The following is a 22120-nucleotide window of genomic DNA, read 5'->3' as shown; positions in this document are numbered from 1 at the left end:
CTAGACTGTTCTCAGTGGTAGCAAATGACAGAACGAGGAGTAATAGTCTTAAATTGCAGTGGAGGAGGTTTAGGTTGGATATTAGGAAAAACTTTTTCACTAGGAGGGTGGTGAAACACTGGAATGTGTTATCTAGGGAGGTGGTGGAATCTCCTTCCTTAGAAGTTTTTTAGGTCAGGGTTGACAAAGCCCTGTCTGGGATGATTTAGTTGGGGATTGGTCCTGCTTTGAGCAGGGGGTTGGACTAGATGACCTCCTGAGATCCTTTCCATCCCTGATATTCTATGATTCTATGAAGGTTGATGGGCTACTGATTGTTGTAATAAGCCATAAATCCAGTGCCTTTATGAAAACCATGATTTTTAGGGCTAGTCTACTCTGGCAACACTAAAGCGCTGCCACAGCAGTGCTTTAATGTGGCTTGTGTGGTCATGGCGCAGCTCCATGAGGGGCGTAGCCCACCTCCACAAGGGGCGTAGCTCCCAGCGCTGGGGCACTGTTCACACTGGAGCTTTATAGAGCTGAAACTTGCTGTTTTTTCAACCCCTGAGCAAGACAGTTGCAGCGCTGTAAAGTGCCAGTGTAGACAAGCTCTTAGTGTCTCACAAAGTTATGAATTTAAGCCTCAAGTTCATCTTTTGAAAGCATTTTGTACCTTCTGGCTCACCTCCCTTCTCTGGGTTTGCCAGTTGCATAACTCCTGCCTCCTAGGGAGTAAACTATAGGCTACCTACCTCTATCATCCCAAACAGACCTCCCTTCTTACCAGGAATGACTACAGACTACTTCCTATAGTTGGGGCAGCTCTACCAATTTTGCCACCCCAAGCAGTCGCCGCTGAATTGCCGCCACGCCTGGAAGAGCGGCGGAGCTGCTGCCCAAAAGCTGCCGCGGTAGGAAGACTGTGGCAGAGCTGCTGCCCAAAAGCCTGGAGCCAGCCCTACCTATAGTCCCTTTCTGCTCTCAGCTCCCGGGCTTTATACAGGCCCTCTCTGTTCCTGTCCAGCTGAGTCACACATGATTAATCCCTGCTCCCTGGCTTCTTTTCCAGTGCAGCCTGGGCAATTAATTGGCCTACCTAGCCACCTTAATTTCAGACCTTGTGTGGGGTGGACACCCCATCACACCAAAAAAATGTATTACCTCAGGCAGGCCTTGTCTTGCTAATATCCTGGGATCAACATGGCTACAACAACAGTGCATACATGTTCTGCAGGTAAGCCAGGAGAGCTTGTATCCTGTGCAAGGTGAAACCAGTGGCTGGAGAGTAAGCTGCATATGTTCTACTTAGGCTCATCCTAGCAATCATGGTGTTAACTTTTGTGTGCTTGATCTTACAGCCTTAATGTTGTCTAAACACTAATCTTTTTGCATTGATTTGTGGCACAACAGGTCAAATTAATAAGCACTTCCTATCTTCAAAGTGTCTGAGCAAGCTCTGTAATTAAGCCTTTCTAATATAGTGAAGGAAGGTCACACGTTTGAGGATGTTTAAGGGAGTTGTTGAAATAAGCTGTCACATCTCAGTGCTATTATTAACAAGTATTTAAATACAATATCTTCAGTGAATGACACAAGCCCTTGCAGAGCTCTGACTCAGTCATGTAACAATAAGACACATATTATCAGTTCATAGAAAAATGGTATATTATTATGAGGGATAGCATGTGATTAGGTATTTAAAGACTGTGTTGCAGTTAGAACCGGTTGGAATTCTTTTTTTCCTGCAGGAAATTTTGACATTTTATCAAATAGTAAGAAACACCACACTGAAAACTGTTCTGTTTTCAGCTACCAACAACTGAAGATTTTCACCCGAAACCAAAACATTTTCAGCTAAAAATTGAAAATGTTTCAGCTGAAAATTATTGGCTTCCAGGTTTCTGGGGTTGTTGTTGGTGGTGGTCTTTGGTTTTTTTAAAATAGGAAAACGTCACTTCTGTGAATATCTTTGTTTAGTCAACATCCTGTTTTCCATGGGAAAAAAAGTTGTTGATGGAATTTTTTTTTTACTAATTCTGATTGCAGTGCAGATATCCAGGATAACATAGCTATGGTTGCACATGCAATCTTAACTTTAGCACTTCATGACTCAAGTGCTTAACCATAGAAACTTAACATCTTCTAAATATGGGGGGAAGAGGCAGTTAAAGGGAATTTTGCAGTTTTTAAAGAGAAAAGAAATTACATATGCAAAATGGTTTGGATAGACTGCACTAGAATACTCATCCTGATTCATGGTGCATCACCCAGACCAGTGCAAGGCCTAGAGAGCTCATAATTGCACTTAAGCTCACAGAGGCCCTGTCTCATTCCAGGCAGCTCAGGTGATCTGTCTGTTTATTACCCAGCTGAGTCAGCCAAACATCCTTGAATAGCACACGCCTTCTCTGGCAGCTCAGACGCGGGTACCTCCAGAGCTCCAGTTTGTTTAAGACTGTCCCTAGCCACGTCTAGTGGCGATGGATCTCATTTGTAAAGGACATAGCTATGGGAAATGGGAGAGCAAATCAAAGCTTTTATGTGGTGGTTTCTTATTCATTGGTCATTTCCCTTGAGAAGGACATAAAAGGAGAGATGGAAAGTGGCAGAATGACTCAGCATAAAACACCTCTGGTTTAGTCAGTAAGATTGTTTTCCCTCAGGGGATAGTGTTCATAAGAAATTAATGAGAAAACTCCCCAGCTGGAGGTTCAGCCATGACCTCTGACCTCCTGATATACAGCCCAACAGCATTCTCTCACCAGAAAACTTCTCTTACAACCTTACCCATGGAAATCAGTGTCAGAGGAAGGGCAACGTAGCCAAAGTTAACCCCGTGGCCACTAGGGCCCCTGCACCCTATCACAGAGGGATTCTGGGTGAACATCTGGTTCCACTGAAGTGAATGGGAGTTTTACCATTGACCTAAATGGGACCAGGGGATGTCAGCCGTTGTACCTTTTCTGAAATTTTAAAAGAACGAGAGGTTACCTCAGCCTCCCTCCCCCTGTGGCTCACATTCACCGAAAGGTCTAGAGCAGAGGTATTATGATCAGCAAGGAGGGCGATCCAGTGTAACTATTCCTGCTAATGCCCAGCGCATGTTGCAATTGTAATACATAAAATTGCAATCTTGGCAAGTCACAGATTATTACAAGTGTCAGCAACATGCTCTGGATGCCATAAAAGAAATGCAGATTAAACACCGCCCCCTCTTTAATAATTTACAACCTAAGGGCCTGATCCAGAGCCCATGGAAGTCAATGGGTCATGGAAGTCAACTGGAGTCTCTCCCATTGATGCTAATGGATGGATCAAAACCCAAAAATGCAGACACAAATGAGAAAACCCAGGCTGGCAGACCCAGAGGCAGGAATTTTACCATTGACCTCAGTGGGACCAGGATGTCACCCTTAGATTAGATAAGCAGCATAGTGATAAAGGGTAAAAGCACCAGTATGGTATTTGAGGAAACAAAGTTTGTTTGGCAGTACACTAACTGTATAATCCAACTAATTCAAGTATCAAGGACAACACCATCATTTTAATCATAAAAATGATCTTTCCCCCACCCTAATCAGCGAGTATTCTGACATGGAAAATTCTGTAAAATCTAGTTACATGGTTACAGATGGTACATCTGCCAAACCCTTTCATACAACAACCCTGAAATGTTAAACCTGGACATGCTGCCCCCCTCCCTTTAGGTGACATTTGCAGTATGCACAGCATTCTTGTCCGAGGGAGGCAGACTTTTTTTTCCCTGCAGAAAATGTGCTGCGGTTCTGCCTTTTGCCTCCCAGAGACCGCTGTGGCACCAGAACAGCCTGAGCGGGCTGAGGCTGACTGGTCAGGTGGGCGGCAGCAAACGGCTAGTAGGCGGGTGGCTGGTGCGTTTTTTCCTCAAGTGAAAAGTCACAGCAACCCTCTTGGGGGCAAAGTGGGCCACACAGGGCTGCTGAGGTCACAGGGCGACACGGGGACGTGGGGTGGGGGGACTTGAGGCAGGGCCACACGGGGGGGAGGGGCACTGAAGATGCTGTGCCTAGAAGTGCATAAGGTGTAAATCCGGCCGTGCCAGTAGATGGCTGTTTGGTTGTTTATCTGAAGTGAGCTGGTGGCCTCATCCAGGTTTTCGTGGCTAGGTAGACATCAGCTTTAGCTGAATTGTCACAAGAGAAAAAAGGGCTGACTAAGCCTGAAGACTGAACTATCTTCTCATTCACAGGTTGGCCTGCTGCTAATTTCTTGTAGATATTGGAGCTAGCCAGAAAATGGGGAGTAATTTTGCTCGTTCTCCCTTTTGTGGGAGAAGAGTGATCATTTTTAATTGTGGTGGGCACCAAGTAATTTTATCCCCCAAATTACCAAAAATATTTAGTCCAAAGAAACAAGAAATGGTTGGCCAACTCTTACAAATTCCCTCTCATTGACAATTCAGGGATGTGACTCTACTCTTAGCCCTGGTCTACACTCAGGCGGGGGTGGTCGTGGAGGATCAAACTAAGTTAAGCAACTTCAGCAACGTGAATAACGTAGCTGAAGTCGACGTACTTAGATCGACTTACCGTGGTGTCTCCACCGCAGTGAATCGACTGCTGCCGCTCCCCCGTTACTCCGCTGGCGCTGGAGTACAGAAGTCGATGGCAGAGCGCTCGGGGATCAATTTAACGTGTCTAGACTATACGTGATAAATCGATCCTCGCTGGACCGATCGCTGCCCGCTGATGCGGCGGGTAGTGGAGACGTACCGTGAGTTACAGGGGTTCTTTTACATACCTTAGGTGATAATAAAGACCAAGCAAAATAGCCATCATTCATAACTGTGATTATTTTATTATTAAAGAAAGGAAAAGAAAACATTAAACAAAACACAAATGATGGAACACTAATTATAAATTGGCTATTTCCATTGCAATCTTGTTTTTATGCCTCTGTGGAGAGTTTTTAACAGAGATTACACTTTTGAGGGTGAGCCCACCACTGATGGGCGTTTTGCTCTTGATAAATTGAGGCCCAGGTCTTCTCTCCCAAAATTATTGTGAGTCCAGTCTTAGTATCTCATAGGAAACTAAAAGCTGTTTACGGATGGGCAAAATTTTAAGGGCAGATGGATCCTGTCAGGTTGTCATTGATAACCTAAACCAGTTTATAAAAAGGCAGAGTAAGCACTCTTAACTAACTCCTATCAAAGTAGTTTAAATCAGTTGCTTAGAAGAAGCCATTTAAGGAGTTCTCTTAAGACAGGCCACTTAGCAAATATCTTAAATCCAATTAAACCCACTATTTCTCTATTTACAAGTGTTTAGCCTCTGTCTCCTCTCCAGGAATACATGGTCTAACCATTTGGTGATTAACAGAGAAGCTGTCAATATTTTAGATTACAGTATCATTTCAATATCCCAATAAAATCATTACAAGAGTTTTCTAATCTAATCCCTTGGCAGTGTTTTTTGGCTGCTTCCACCTCATCTGTGATGATTGTCTTTCGGTTGGAAGGTAGCCTTTCTTTGCTACTGCTGTGTGATATAGTTTTCTGCAGGGTGGATTGATTTAAATCACTACTCAGGAAGACTCGATTTAATCATGGATTTCTATATAAAAGTGCATTCTTGTTGGTTGTCACAGCTGCTGTGGCCCAGAACTGCTCTCTCTGCTCTCACTGAATGAGTGACAGGAGATGTGAACACTGAAAATGGATCTATTGATTAGAATGTACACATAAGGAGCAAGATGAAAAACTTAAAACTGTAATCTTAGGGAACCTGAAAGTTACTTGTCAACTGCCTACATTCCTGACAGAAGCACAAGGGGTTGTGCATGGAGTGCTGCTAGAATTGTTTGAGGATGATATCAAAAAGAGTATAGGTGAAGATAAAGTATTGTTTTTAAAATGGCTTTTTTAGTACAAGAGATGGAAAAAACTGGCCATCTATGGCTGGATGTATAACACTTAAAGGTGAGACACTTTTGAATAGGATCCAAATTGGGCATCAGTCTTGTTGGGTTAAATCATAGGTGTCCCCCTCTTCCTCCCGCCCCATGATGTGCTATAATTGTCCAAGATTTGGACATGTGGCAGCGATTTGTAAGGGAACATTGAGCTGCAGTAAATGTAGAGGAAATCACTCATATGAGAACTGTGTAGAGGGAACAGAACCTAAAAGCAGCAAAAGGTACCCACTGCAGCAAATAGAAAAATACTCAAGTAAGAGAAAAAATGTATAGGAGCAGCAGAATACATCTCTGGTCAGGGAGGAGACTATGAGAGGAATGGGAGATCATGTATTGCTTGTAGGTATAGAGAAGTTTATAGCATTCATTACAGAAGTATTTAATTGCACCCTGCAGATGGGGGGCGGGGGGAACTGAAAAGAGTAAAATCATAGCAAAAGCAGCAGAAAAATATCTAAAGATGGACAACCGCTCAATAGACCACATTCATGTGATTTTAAATGAGGGCAATAATACATCCTAAATAACATGGTCTTAATAATCCTTAGCTGAGGTACAAATAGTTTAATAATACATGGCCAGGAATTTAGGAAAGGTATCTTTGAAATGGGAAGTTTTAGAGTAGCAGCCGTGTTAGTCTGTATTCGCAAAAAGAAAAGGAGTACTTGTGGCACCTTAGAGACTAACAAATTTATTTGAGCATAAGCTTTCGTGAGCTACAGCTCACTTCATCGGATGCATCCGATGAAGTGAGCTGTTGCTCACGAAAGCTTATGCTCAAATAAATTTGTTAGTCTCTAAGGTGCCACAAGTACTCCTTTTCTTTTTGAAATGGGAAGAAAGCCTGATATAATATATGTGCAAGAACCATGGCTAACAAGTAAACTTGTTTTCAGTCTATGGGGATATGATATACTCCAGAGGGATCAAGAGGCTGCCAGAGTAGGAGTGGTCTGTATATTTATAAAAGAGGGTCTTAGATATGTCAATATGGATGTGCAGAAACTAAGTTTTGAATATAATGCTATTGAGATTCCCATACAGAACAAAAACTCTGATTACATGTATTTATAATGTTTATAATTCATATTAAAATTAGTTTATTTTATCATTAGAAAAGCTAGCTAATGTAAAAAAAATCATAATTTTCAGAGACTTTAATATTCATAATGATCTATGGGAAAGAAAACTGACCTAAATTGTAAATGCTAGAACAATTTGTAGATATGCATAACCTGGTCATATGGAATGCAGGAGCACCTACTAGATTTAATTCAGTGGATGGATCCTTTTCTGTTTTAGATCTGGGAAATTCAAAAAGAAGATGGCCTTGGTACTTTTACTTTCCATTCCAAGGAAATATCAAAAACACAAAAAAGAGTTCTGACCTGGAATTTTTGAAAAGTTGATCAGGGCCTTTTCAAGATTAAATGTGATGAATACTTATGTAGTGATTGTACAGGTTGCCAGATGTCCGGTGTTCAACCAGCACACCCGTCAAAAAGGGACCCTGGCGGCTCCAGTCATCATCGCCAACCGAGCCATTAAAAGTCCAGTTGCCAGTGCTGTGGGTCTAAGACAGGCTAGTCCCTACCTGTCTTGGCACCGTGCTGCGCCCCGGAAGCAGCCAGTAGGTCTGACTCCTAGGCGGGGGTGGAGGGGGAGGGCACAGGGCTCCGCATACTGCCCCTGCCCCAAGCACCAGCTCCGCACTCCCATTGGCCAGGAACCTACCTTAGCCCTGCTGCACCGCTGACCAGGAGCCGCCTGAGATAAGCCTGCACCCCAACCCCTGCCCCAGCCCTGAGCCCCCCAAACCCAGAGCCCCCTCCTGCACCCCAAACCCCTCATCCCTGGCCACAGGCCAGAGCCTGCACCCCCTGCCCAGAACCAGTACCCCCTCCCACATCCCAACTCTCTGCCTCAACCCACAGCCCTCTCCCACATTTCAAATCCCTCGGCCCTACCCCCCAGCCTGGAGCCCCCTCCTGCACCCCAAACCCCTCATCCTCAGAGCCTGCACCCCCAGCCTGAGCCCTTCCCCCCCTGCACCCAACTCTCTGCCCAGCCTGGAGACCCCTCCCGCTCCGTGAACCCCTCATTTCTGGCCCCACCCCGGAGCCCGCACCCCCAGTTAGAGCCCTCCCACACCCCAACCCTTTGCCCCAGCCCAATGAAAGTGAGTGAGGGTGGGGGAGAGCGAGCCACCGAGGGAGGGGGACTGTAGTGAGCGGGGCGGGGTGTTGGGGAAGGGGCAGGGCTAGGGTGTTCGGTTTTGTGCAATTAGAAAGTTGGCCACCCTACAAATGGCACGCAGATAAGAAGGTATTGCTGCTGCTGCTGACGATGATGTTTAGAATATTGATAAGGCCAGTTTTTAACTACGGATGCCGAGCTTTTGGTTCTGCCTCAGAAACAACTCGTATGATATGCTGGCCCATGTCAGCTCTCTCGGGTTCGCAGGGCTGTTTGATTGCCGTGTAGACATTTGGGCTCGGGCTGGGGACTGGGCTCTGAGACCCATCCCCAGACAGGGCTGAGAGCTCGTGCCCCAGCCTGAGGCTGAACATCTACATGGCAATTTTACAGCCCCACAGCCTGAGCCCCACGACCCTGAGTCAGCTGACACAGGCCAGCCGCGGGTGTTTGATTTGCGGTGTAGATCTAAGTTCCCTCCAAGCTGTGTGGCCGTGCAGCAGCCTATGAAGCACCGCGTAGGCGCTCGGGGCCGCGGCAGGGAGAGATGCCTCTCCCCCGACCCCGGACCTGCCATGGCGCACAGCGCTGGGTTTATAATGGCGGCAGGCCCACACTCAGCAGGGTCCCAGCTTGGTGCTCCACTTCACTAGCGCTGGCTCCTCTCCTCTCTGGCCCTTCCCCCACGCTCCTCTAGGCTCACTGGCCCAGGGCTTCTCTCCGCCCCCATCCTCCGTCACCGGCTCTGTGTGCGTGTATGTGTGTGTGTGTGTGTGTATATATATGTGTAAAGGAGCCCACAGCTGCTGCCGTTCTTCCCGGCGTTCCAGTGGGACTTTGTTACCCTGGAAGGGGGGGCTTATATAGTCACCAGAGGGCCAAGTCACAAAGAGAGAGAACTTTGAGTCACTGGGGGGGGTAGAGAGGAGGCTACAGCATGAGCAACTGACAGACAGGGGTGCCAGGTGGGACAAAAAGCCCCACCCCCAAGGAAGTGCACTTGCCGTGAGTGGACCCCTTCGCAGTCGTGTTCTGTGATAAGATGCTGTGGTTGGTGGGTTCGTCTTTTGACCCAGCACTTCTTAGAGCGCTCACAATTTGCAATTCAATATTTTACACAAAACACAAATTGCAGTAAACTTTGGTTATAATATTGTACAACAGAGCATCAAAGCAAAGAATAGAGTGTTAAAGTAAAATGGGAATTACAACAGCTGCAATTTAGGGTTTGTATAAATAAAGTATTATCTTCTTTGACTCTTGTGGAGTTTGTCAAATTGACAAACAACAAAATTCCTAGGAATTTCCTTAGCTTGGATGTTTCATATAATTAAACAAACAAAAATATATGCAGGTGAGGTACTTTTCTCCAAGCACCCTATGAAGTAAGGATATGTATCTCCTAAGACTCAGTAAAGGCACAGACATGTTTGTAATGACCTAACGTTATAAAAATAAGTTATAATAATTTTACTAATATCATTTTGCATCAATATTGAGGTCTCTTCCCTACACTTTCCACCCACTCTTTGTCAAAAAAAATGTTATGACCAACTCCAGTGGATAGTGAGGTTTGATCTCTGTCTGGTATGTCACAAGCTCTGAATTCATGTGGCTACTGCTCTCTTGCAAAATCTATTTTATGTGCTTCTATAGTCCCCATTACCATAGTAATCTGGTCACCACACATCCTTTAATGTGTTTATCCTCACAACATCCCAGCAGAGGAGAACTATTATCCCCATTTTATAGATGGGGAACTGAGACACAGAGACTGTTTTGTCCAGGGTCACATGGGACATCTGTGACACAATGAGGAATTGAACTCCGTCCTCCCAGGTACTAGACTAGGGCCCTAACCACTGGGCAATCCTTTCTCTCTAGAAGTCAGTGTGTTGGTTAAAACATTTGACCTGTCTCCCTATCGTAAACTTATGCTCCCAAAGATCGCTCTGCAGAACAGACCACACAATAATTACAGCCTAAATCAAGTTCAAACACCAAAAACTGGTGAAAAGTAATGCTCGAGCTTCCAAACAGTTGGAAGAGTTTGGATTTCAGTAGTGAGTTCTGAGTTGAATAGATATGGGATGTTAGAGAAGCTAAGTTCAGAGAAAAGCTACAGCAATGATTTGTGGGATGGAAAACATCTTAACAATGAAAGGCTTAATGACCTCAATCTATTTAACTTAACCTTGTCTTTGATAAGAAGTAGTCTTTAAATACCTACACAAGAAGAACATATTTGATATTAGGGGGCTCTTTAATCTAGCACAAACGCATAACAAAATCCAATGTCTGGAAGTTTGTTATAAAAATTCAGATTGGAAATAAGATGGAACTCTTTAACAGTGAGGGTAATAACTATTGGATCAGATTACCAAAGGATATAGTCATTTTCCTGGCATTTGGAGTCTTTAAATCAAGACTGGGTATCTTTCTAGAAGTTATGTGCTAGCTGAACCCCAATTGTGCTCTGTTCAGGAATAACTGTGTGAAATTCTGTGGCTTGTGCCATGCAGCTGGTCAGAGGAGATGATAACAAGGGTCCCTTCTCACCTTAAAATCTATGAATTCAAGTCTAATTTATTTACATCTGTTTGCTTCTGAACAAGGATTTTAGATAGTGAAGCTGCATCCCTCTACCCCCGCTTTGGTTTTATTTTCTTTCCCTCCTACCCTCTCAACATTTCTATTGTATTGGTGAAATTCCTATTGCAGGATCAGAGCCATGGTCTCCCATAAAATGTCTTAGCAATAAAGTCATTAATTTTTTTAACTCCCTCCTTCTTTTTGCAGTATGGGCCAATATTCACAGTGTTTGCGCTGGGAAACCGATTCACCTTTGTGACTGAGGAAGAGGGGATTGACGCATTTTTTACATCTAAGGACATAGATTTTGAGCAGGCGGTGCAGCAAACGGTCCAGCGCACAAGTAAGGGATATCTCACTTTCAAAGGAAAGCTAATCTAGCCATCCATCAAGGTTAAAGACATGATCCATAGCCCATGGGTCTTTGGATCAGGTCTTAAATGCATATCTTAATCCACAATTAAAGCATAAAGTTAAGGGGTAAATGCAATACACAATGTCATAGCCTGGGCCAGTCCTGCTCTCTGGATAGACACCAGTTCATCATGAGGGGATCCACCGGCATGGGCCACTAAACTCCCTGGATCTGGGTAGTGATAGATCACTGTTCCCGATTCTGGGACACTCAGAGGCACTCCTGAGGTGTAGACCCCATGTTTGACATTCCTCATGGCAGTGGGACCCTGTATTCCAACCACCTTGACACTGGAACCTGTGCCTCAGTCCTCCTGAGCACCCTAGCAGCTTAGATCTGTTCCCTCCAGAGAGCACCAGGCTGGATGAGTTCTGGTTTCTCCAGTTGCACCCTTCAGGAATCATGTAACCATGAAAGCAAGGAATCTCTCTTTCACTCTCTCTCATTCTCACATGCACCTGACTCATGGACAACAGAACACACACACACCTGTCTCATGGACAGTCCAGAAGAGTTACAGATCTAGGCAAAATAACAAACACCTGAACACAACTTTCCCTTGGGCTGGTCTCACCCCTCCATTTATGTCCGAGGGGTGTCCAAGGGTCTATCTGTGTTCAGGCTAGGTGAAGACTCACTTGTCTCCCTGCAGCCATTCCCTCTTGGTGCTGGCCATGGCCAGCCTCATGCACACAGCACCCTTCTTGCTTACAAACAGCCTTGGTCATGAGCCTCTAGAGTGAAAGCTCATACCCCAGTCATGCTGAATTCACATTCACAACACATTTTTTCACAGGGGTGTACAGTAGAGAAAAGTCACTAACAAGTCCATATTCCTTTGGAGCTGGCTGGATGACACTTCTTGTGTTAGCTCTCCTGAGGTTGAGAAATGTCACTACCGGTTGTGTCACTACCCAACCCCGTCCTCTCTGGCTTTGTTATACATCTGGAGCAAGCTACACATATGCCAGTTCAAAATTATGCTCCGCCCCAGGCACAAAAATGGGTCATATACAAAATGGGGATTCTAATCCACAATGCAGGTTACAATCATAAATGATCCCCGCAAAACTAAATTAAATTTATAAATTGACACCAACATAGTCCCCAAACTGTCACACACAGATGTAGCTATTTGTTGTCCAAGGCCCTGAACATGTATAATGACCCCAGAACATGTCATCAGTAGATTTTATTTTTGAACCAACAACCCGTATTGTTGTTTGTATGTCAGTAAAACTTAACAGCCCCAACCAGGTATCAGGGCTTTTTTGTGGTAGGAGCTTGTAAGAGCGTCAGAGCCATAGGACAGACTTCTACCAATTGAGCAAAAGGAGAAACTGTTAGCTGGTAGCAATAGTAAGCTGTTCTTCTTTAGCAAAACAAACAGTGGAGAAGAATGCAGGACACGCTTTGCTGGTGTTCTATGCCAACCTTAAATCCCATTCACACATCCTTTAAGCAAATCGAAAGTGGACTACAGGAGTAAGTTCTCTCATTGTTGAGAGAGAAATGAGTTGATAGAAGTTGAGATGTTTTGCATATTTGCAGTGATGAGAACCAAAATAGGGCAGCTCTAATCCCCATAAAAATGGGCTTAGATAGTACAGCCAGCAGCTGTCTACTGCAGGCTGCATTTTCCACCTCCACATACTTATTGTGCAATCTGCCTTTGCTAGCCATAAAACAACAATGTGCCACTGGACAAAGTGACAGTCCTCCCAAAGTTTTCCCTGCACAGGTGTTTAATCACCTATCCCAGTATTCCCAACCTCAAGATTTCAAAATCATGAGTCAGGCCCCTCAAAATCATGAGATTCTTTTCTAAATAATACATTTCAGGGTTTGGGATTTTTTTGCTGCCTTTTGGGCCACTCAGTATTTAAAAGCACGTACATTGCTTAACACCCCCCCACACACACACACACCAGAAATGGTGCTCCATGTAGAGTCCTGGGACCTGCTGTGATGACACCTGCTATTTAATACAAGGCTTGAATAAAGTGACCAGATTATCAAAATGAAGAAATGACGCCTGTCACTCCACACCAAGTCAGGAGTCTGTTCTCCGCACTCAGCCACTACTCTCACCTTAGTGAAGCTGCTGGCTAGAGCTCATGCCTACAGGCCTGTCCTCAGCTGGGCCCCGGTGATGGTGGTGTCACGCCTGTACCTCCACCAGGCTTCACCTCAATGCGCTGCTATCCCCACGGGCTGAGACCAAGGGGAATGGCTTCCCAGAGTGCACAGTGGCACCTGCTGTGGAGGAGAAAGTGAGGGGGACTGTTGAACAATAAACACTTAGATCCCAGACCACTTACAGCTTTATAGATTAACAGTAACTCCTTGAACTCCCCGCTCAAGCCCTCCTTCCCCCGTAAGCCTAGTAGGTGCTCAGTGCAGGTAATGGAGCAGCGATTCTGTATGCTCTCGACATGAAACTCCAAAACATGCCTTTGGAACTGCTCGGCACATAAATCAGGGGAAGTGTCTGGCATATTTATTTCCAAGAGACTGAAGCTTTATAGGGCAGAAGGAGGAAGTTCCCTACTGAGCAAGAGAAATAAAACTTAGTGGGGTCTGGGTGTTAACCACTGCTGATCCCTTTACAGGGTCAGAAATGCAGGCTGTGGGAATAAAATCTTCACGGGTATGAATTTCACTCATGGAGAGTAAGATTATGGTCAACTGAAACCAGTGTCACAAGTAACATACAAAATAGACACATTTTACATTTAAAATTTACCTTGGCTAGTTTCCAAAATGTTTACGCCTTCTCTCATTTTTGTATTTAAAGCTTCAGTTCCTGCAGAAATCTTTTATCTGAACCATAGCAGACTCTATAGCATGATGAAAGGAAAAATGGGTACCTCTCGCCTGTACCTTTTTGCTGGGACTCTGTGTCAAGAATTACATGAGCACATGGACTACTTGGGCACAGTAGGAACTGAGAATCTCAGTGATCTAATAAGGTATGTGACTTTTATAATCATGCTCTATTGAACAGATGTCCATGTTCTTTGCTAAATAAATAGTAGCTGCAGCAGTGACAGTATTATAAAGTCTGCAGGTGGAGATCAGGCTGTGGGATCCCAGAAAAAAACTCCTCCAGGAATGCAGAGCAAGCCGTTCATTGCCTCGCTGTGCCCAGTGGCTTAGAGCTGGCTGGTGCAGCTCATAAAGTGCTTGGGTATGGAGAGGGTGGAGGCTGGGACTGGCTGCCATGGAGAAAAGTCTGTTACAAGTTTTGAAAAAAGGTAAGCACAGCCTCCTCTACTTACCAAGGTATTTGCTAAGGGGACCCCAGATCAAGGATTCACATGTCTAGGAAGTTTCTCAAGTTATATTGGCAAGCACTGGCTCATGCACCCTTTGGCAGAACTAAACAATTCTCATAAAAATCCGGGGTGAAACCCTGTCCCCAGTGAGGTCAATGAGAGTTCTGCCATTGATTTCAGTGGAGCCAGGATTTCATGCCGGGTGTGCAAGAAGTACCTGGCTGATAGTCTAATATTCTCTACAGATTTTTATGCCTCACTCATGACCACAGTATCTAAGCACCTTCTTATAGTACATTAGGCAACATGACTAACGTGTGTCATGTGTCTTTGTTCTCTCATCCTCTCCCCAAGGGAGAAGCGTGTGCAGTAGAATGTCTTTTTGGTAGGGAGTGAGGTTTTGTTTTTGTTTTTGTTTTTTCATATAAATATACTTGTTGCTATACTAGAGAAGGCAAGGTAAAAGAAATGCATCTTGCACTCGGAGTGGAAAGTGATGAGGTTTATGATGGACCTCAATTCTTGGGGAAGTACATTCCATATTTGCCTGGGCAGAGCTGTACACTTCTCACCTGTTGATAACGCAGTGCTTTTTCCTAGTTGTGCGGCTCATATACACTTTGGCAGGCCTGTGATTATGTGGAAATGAAGCTGAGCCATATTTGTAAGGTGAGGCATTCAGTTGTAGATCCAATGCCATTTATCACAAAGTACATCTGCTCTGCACAAATCTTAGAGAGGCATGTAGAGTACAACTCCCCTTCCCTCCACCCCAGCCTCGGTATAAATAGCTATATGGATGGTGAAGCACTGCTTAGATGAGTAGAGTCATGCCTGAGCCCTGAGGCTATGTACCCTATTTTTAGCACCAGGGAAAGGCTCCAGCAGTGGGGAAAGGCTCTGGCACAGAGGAGGCAGCAGGGAAAGACTCTGGAAGTGGGGGAAAAGTTCTGGCATCTCCCCACCTTTGCCTCCTTTTCCCCACCACAGGCAGCTGCCGGGGCTTTTCCCCATTTCAGGGAAAGATTCTGCCATCAGGGAAAGACTCTGGCAGAGAGGAGGCTATGTGGAAAGGCATTTCCCCACTGTCTCCCCTCTTCCAGAGCCTTTCACTGGTGTGTGTAGCTACTCACTGCAGTGTGGCAATGGCTTGTTTTTCACTCAGGCTTATAACTACACATACCCATCCCTGCCAGTGGTGCGCAGTGCAGACCTATCATAAAACTTAACAAGCCAATTAGGTCATGTCATAAATATAAAGGGAAGGGTAACCACCTTTCTGTATACAGTGCTATAAAATCCCTCCTGGCCAGAGGCAAAATCCTTTCACCTGTAAAGGATTAAGAAGCTAAGATAACCCTGCTGGCACCTGACCCAAAATGGCCAATGTGGGGACAAGATTCTTTCAAATCTGGAGGGGGGGAAGAAAGGATTTGGTCTGTCTGTGTGATGCTTTTGCCGGGAACAAATCAGGAATGCAGCCGTACAACTCCTATTAAGTTAGTAAGTAATCTATAAGTAATCTAGCTAGAAAATAGAAAAGGAGAACTCGTGGCATCTTAGAGACTAACAAATTTATCTGAGGAGCTGTAGCTCACAAAAGTTAATGCTCAAATAAATTTGTTAGTCTCTAAGGTGCCACAAGTCCTCCTTTTCTTTTTGCAAATACAAACTAACACAGCTGCTACTCTGAAACCTAGCTAGAAAATGCGTTAGATTTTCTTTTGTTTAATGGCTGGTAAACTAAGCTGTGCTGGATGGAATGTATATTCCTGTTTTTGTGTCTTTTGTAATTTAAGGTTTTGCCTAGAGGGATTCTCTATGTTTTGAATCTGATTACCCTGTAAGGTATTTACCATCCTGATTTTACAGAGGTGATTTTTTTACCTTTTCTTTAATTAAAATTCTTCTGTTAAGAACCTGATTGATTTTTCATTGTTCTTAAGATCCAAGGGTTTGGGTTTGTGTTCACCTGTACAAATTGGTGAGGATTATTATCAAGCCTTCCCCAGGAAAGGGGGTGTAGGGGTTGGGGGGATATTTTGGGGGAAGACATCTCCAAGTAGACTCTTTCTTTGTTTAAAACGCTTGGTGGTGGCAGCATACGGTTCAAGGACAAGGCAAAGTTTGTACCTTGGGAAAGTTTTAACCTAAGCTGGTAAGAATAAGCTTAGGGGGTCTTGCATGCAGGTCCCCACATATGTACCTTAGAGTTCAGAGTGGGGAAAGAACCTTGACAGGTCATAACTAAGATAATCAACTACAGAAAGGGGAATCTAATAAATCTTGTGTTGTACACTTTTATTATGTGCCTTTTGTTTGGTATTGGTTGGTTATAAAATGGGGGCTGAAAGAACTGAAATACACACTGGTTGAAGAATGTTTATATAGCTGACCTGGAGCTGAAATGCATTGAGCCAGTAGATGGCTCTAGAGAGACAGAAGGAGAAATGTTGCTTATGATACTTAGAAAGGCAAACAAAATGAAACCATCCCTGTCTCTGATAGTCATTAAACAGTAGCTGGAGCTCAGGGGAAGATGTGTTAGGAATTCATAGATCTAATGACCCCCAATGAAATCTGCTGGGGATGTGTGCAGGGGGAAGGAGACAAAATGAGCAGACTGGAAAGGAGGTGGGGGGTGGGGGGAAGTATCTCCTAGCCCTGCAGGACTCAGGATGGGGCTACATTTCTAAGCCCCCACTGTGGGTATCACCCTGGAGAAGGGGTTCTGATGCAGTCACTGATGGGGGAAGTCCTAGCAAGGAAGCTCATTTGGAATCAGACTGATGGATAATGGGGGTGGGGAGAGGGTACTCCAATGGACAGGGCCATCCTGTGACTACTCGGGAGAGTAAGTGCTCACTAACTGGTAAAATTTGACCACAAGCTGAGGGCTTGTGCAAGGGCTATTGATCACATAGGCCACACTTAAACTCTGTGTTGAGGGCTGAAGTCCTGTTGGCCCCTCTACACAAGGGAGGATTTCATCCCAGCATGAGTTAAGGTTCCACTGTTAGGCCCAAAGAGTTATTTTTCTGTTGGTAATCAAACAGGCCTGGCAAGATGCTAGAACAGTTTCCCATCGGCCTAATGCTGCAATGCTTCTGTTGTTACAGATCTGTCATGTATCCAGCAACCATAAATATCTTATTTGGAAAAGGTGTCTGTCCAACAAACAAGAGTGACATCAAGGAGTTTGAAGAGCATTTTCAGAAGTATGATGAGGATTTTGAATATGGGTCCCAGATGCCTGAGTATTTTATGAGGTAACGGAGCGAGTGGGGGAATGGGGCAAGTCTTGCAAACCTATTAGAAATGTCTTATCCTGGTAACCCTAGCAGCATTTCCTCGGAAAACAATGTTCTGCCTTTGACTCCATCTCGGTCAAATGCAGTGTTAGTTGGGCTTTAAATTTTGTCCATTAAAAATTAGGCTCTTGATTCTCCTCTAACATATATTGGTGTAAAACTTGGATAACTCTACTGAAGTCAATGGAATTACACAACTGCATGAGAACAATTAGGTCCTATGTGCTGGTTTTATAAAAGACGTCCCATCCTATCATTTTATTCTCTTGGGCCAGCACTTCAGTATTTTGTGCCCAGCCTCAGGCATCTTGGGCCTTATTTTTAGTTGTAAGCACCCACAGACCAAATTGCCTTCAGATGGGAGCTGTGAGTGCTCAGTAGCTCTGAAAATCAGACCTTGTTTTCTCAGATTGGACACCCAAAGACTGAGACACCCAAAGTTAATGGTCACTTTTGGAAAAATTTGGCCTAAGTAACCTGTCCAAGGTCATACAGGAAACCGGTAGCAGAGCTGGCAGGAAAATCTAAGAGTGCTGAGTGTCAGGTCTCTCTTCTGGCCACCAGATCATGTGTTTAGCTATTGTGGTTTTCAGAGTTGCTGAGCAGCCACTGCTGGTGTTGACTCAACTGAAAATCAGTTTGGTACGTCTCTCCCTCAAAGGAAGAGTGCCGAGGTGCTCTGAGAAGCCTTGGAGAGAAAGCGAGGAGTCCTCCTCCGTGAAAGTGATGTTGCGCTGTGCTGCCTGAATTGTTTCCCCGAATGCATTTCAAATAATTCCTATTTTTTTTCTTCACAGAAACTGGTCTAAATCCAAAAAATGGCTTCTAAAAGTGTTAGAAAAAGTGGTAGCAGACGCTGAGAGAGCCAATCCGTCAGAGAGCAATTCCAAGGTAAATCTGTCAGGGGACTTCAAATAAAGTGCCAGATCAGCATGGCCGCAGTTATACTTTGTATGCAGGGATAAAAGACAAAGGCATTTCAGAGCAGGAAGAGACCAATAAGCCGACCAAGCCCATCTTGCATAGATACACTTTAAGAATGTGATAGTGACTTCAAAGGCAGCAGGTTCAGGCCCATAATTTTTAACCTCACCAATCAGCTTAGTTTATTTTACTAGACCTTTAAGGCTTGTCTATATGGTGATTTAACATGTTGCAAACTGGGGTGTAAATATACACCACACCAGCTTACTGTGCACCAACTGGCCATGTGGACCCTGCTATTACACACTAAAAGTTTTGTAGTAGATCAAAACACACTATGGAACTTTTAGTGTGAAATAGCAGGGTCCACACAGTCAGTTAGTGCATGGCAAACTGCAGCTCTGTTGAGTCACATCCCAGGTTAATGCACATTAAATTGCTGTGTAGACAAGCCTTAGATGTCACATGCTGCTCTAGAGAGTTCTGAGCTGAGTTTGGCCATCAAATTTGCCTACCCACTTTCAGAGGTCACCAGCTGAAGGAGTCAAGAGAAGGGCTTCTTCAGTGTTTCCTGCTGGGGGCTCTGGGTTGTGAACCATGGAAAATCTTCCACAAGGAATTTTGTATGTGCTGGTGTAGAGTAGGTAGATCATCAAACAGGTATTTAGGTTAAAAGATAGATAGAAGGTGCTTGTGACTAAGTAGATCTGAAGCCAGGTACACTAAGTTACAGCTACAATAGAGGGTTTGTTCCTCTACCTATTCTGATTAGGTAATGGTGAAAATTCTGATCAATGAATCTTGTTACATAAAAAGGCTGGCTGGGCCAGAGTACTTGAGATGATGGAACCTGCCTGGTAATTGGCCTTTTGTTTTTGAGGAAACAGTGACAATTTCAAGATGTGGATCTCCATTAACAGTAACAAATACTCATGTGCCAGTGGACATCTGGGCTTCCCAGGTTATCATTGACATACCCCAAGTGGTTGCTAGCTTTGATGTCTCATAATATATCAGACCAAGAATTGTGAATTTAAGCTTGACTCCCTTGCATGTCCACTATCTGCTGTGCTTGTAGGATCTTGGCCTCTGAGCCAGGCAGATTACTTGTGGATATATATGTTCTCTCAGCATGAATTTCACCCCAAACACATACCAGCACAAGGCCTCTACACCATATAAGTTACCTAGAGTTCTCACTAGACCCTTGAGTGATAGAGACCTCATGTTGGCCCTCTGCACAGGAGTGAATTTCACTTCTTTGGGAAGCTCTTGTCTATCTAATTTGGCATTGCAGATTGTTAACTAGCTTTATTTTTAATTGATAAATTGGTGGAAGGATGTACCCAATTTTTAGAAAATCATACCCTAAGACACTAATATGTGTGTGTGTGTATATTTATGCTTTTACCTATAACAGACACTGCTGCAGCATCTCTTGGATAACTTGCATGGAAAACATTTAGCTCCCAATTATGCTCTCTTGTTGCTCTGGGCCTCACAAGCAAATGCTATGCCTGTAAGTATGATGGCTGCAAGAACACTTTCTTTCTTCTTTGATAGGACCAGATAACTCCATATCTGATTTTTTTTTCCAGTACTCGTCCTCAAAGGAAACCTGCACAACACCTTGTTGTGGGGTGGGGGGTGGTTCAGTACCAGACCTGGCAGCACTGCCTGGTGGCAGTACTCTGGGTTACGTTGCCCAGTGGCGAGTGTCAATAGTCAGGGGTAGGAGAACCCAGGCCACCCTTGCTCCATCAGGTTCCAATCCAGGGCCCAGTGAAACAATAATTCAAAACGTGCGGCCTAGGGGTTAGGATGCTCCCTGGGCCACTTCCTACCCTGGCTTCTGTTTCTCTGTTGGCATCACTGGGAGCCGCTGAGTCCCTCCTGGAGCCCTCTCTGTCCGTGGTTCAGTCGGTCTTCCTCTTGCAATTGCGTCTCTTCATCATCAACCTCTTCAATTGAAAGGCCTCGGGTGGTCTGGTGATGAGGCCTGGGTCCCGCTACATGCGGCCTTGGCGGGTTCTCAGTAGGAGCCTGAAACACACAACTGCTCCCCTGCTCTATCCACCCTGACTGAGCTAAGCTGCTCCCTTTTGAGCTCAGCCTTCACTGTGAGGCTTTCTGGGCCCAGAGCTGCTCCTTAACCATTTTCTCACCAATGTGGGGGTCGTACACCTCACCACACCCCTTCAAAAGGTGAGCCTAGGAACTTAAATTCATAACTCTGCAAGACACCAAAAACTATGGACTCAACAGGGATGCTGCTTTTATGGCTCATTAAAACAAACACACCACACCACCTACTACCCTTAATTGCCTCATTCAACCCCCTTATGCATAACATCTATCCCTCAATTTTGCACTTCATTTCAAGGGACCACCTCCAACATGCACTACCCCTTATGCTTAACAATCTGTCCCACCTTATAATTTAGCTCAGATGCTGTGATTTCCTTCCCCCATACCTGAAGAAGAGCTCTGTGTAGCTTGAAAGTTTGTATCTTCCACCAACAGAAGTTGGTCCAACAAAAGATATTACCTCACCCACCTTGTCTCTCTAGTATTCTGGGACCAACATCCTATAGAATTATTAAAAACTGCCTTATTGTGAGTAAGCTCTTCAGGTGGGATTTTTAGGCCTTGTCCACACTAGAGTTGTACCACTTTAACTAGACTGGTATATTTATACTGATACACCCCACCCTGCCATAGATGCAGTTATATCTGTATAAAAGTGCTTTATAATAACATAGCTCTTCCTATAAAGGAAGAGGAATAAGCTATACTATTATAAGGCACTTTTTTTTTTTTTACCAGTATAACTGCCTCCACATTCAGGGCTATTATGGTTTAACTGTATCAGTAAATAAATCTCACCTCCAACTGAGATAGATACCTGTACAAAATCTGTGTATAGACCAGACTTTCTGCTTAATCAGCAAGGGTAGAGATACTTCTAGTTTTGAAGTAGCTCTGCTTTTGATTTCATACTACTTAAGGGAATATTCTCCTTCTCATGAAATATAAACTACTTCATGCATAATCAGTTAAAACTTCATGTCCACAAATTCACTTTGTTTTGCAGGTAATTAAAACTTTTTTTTGATGACACTGCCATACTGATACGACTTACTAGAGTAATGCTCTGCAGATTATTATATGCAGTATTATTTTAGAGATGTCGGTCCCAGGATATTAGAGCAGAGGTCCCCGAAGTGTGGAATGTTCCCCCCTAGGGGGTCATGGAGAAATGTCCAGGGGGGCACGATGGGGCCCGGGTCTGCCCCCATGGGGCACCGGCAGGGAGTGCCTCCTAGCCCCTCTCCGCCTCCAGCTCTGCTCTGGTCCCGCCCCTGCTGCGTCCCCAGCTGCCAACCCTGCGCCTGACCCTGGCTCCAGCCTCAGCATAGCTCCACTCCCAGCCCTGCACCAGCCCCCAGCCTTGGCTGCTGGCTGCG

The 22120-nt window shown here is 44.6% G+C and overlaps 1 protein-coding gene across 2 annotated transcripts in view; it reads left to right on the top strand.

The window, feature by feature from the left end:
* Positions 1-22120, top strand: part of LOC119852483 (24-hydroxycholesterol 7-alpha-hydroxylase) — a 56377-nt gene that overhangs the window by 5499 nt on the left and 28758 nt on the right. For both annotated transcript variants that reach the window (XM_043510143.1, XM_038393663.2), the window contains exons 2-6: positions 10933-11068; positions 13938-14112; positions 17538-17687; positions 18527-18620; positions 20074-20172. In XM_043510143.1, coding sequence (XP_043366078.1) covers positions 10933-11068; positions 13938-14112; positions 17538-17687; positions 18527-18620; positions 20074-20172 — 654 coding nt within the window. The remainder of the gene's footprint in view (positions 1-10932; positions 11069-13937; positions 14113-17537; positions 17688-18526; positions 18621-20073; positions 20173-22120) is intronic.

The sequence above is a fragment of the Dermochelys coriacea genome, chromosome 3 (assembly GCF_009764565.3).
Source record: "Dermochelys coriacea isolate rDerCor1 chromosome 3, rDerCor1.pri.v4, whole genome shotgun sequence".
Taxonomy (NCBI): Eukaryota; Metazoa; Chordata; order Testudines; family Dermochelyidae; genus Dermochelys; species Dermochelys coriacea.
The sequence above is the reverse complement of the archived record's forward strand: the minus strand, read 5'-3'. Positions and strand labels throughout refer to the sequence as shown.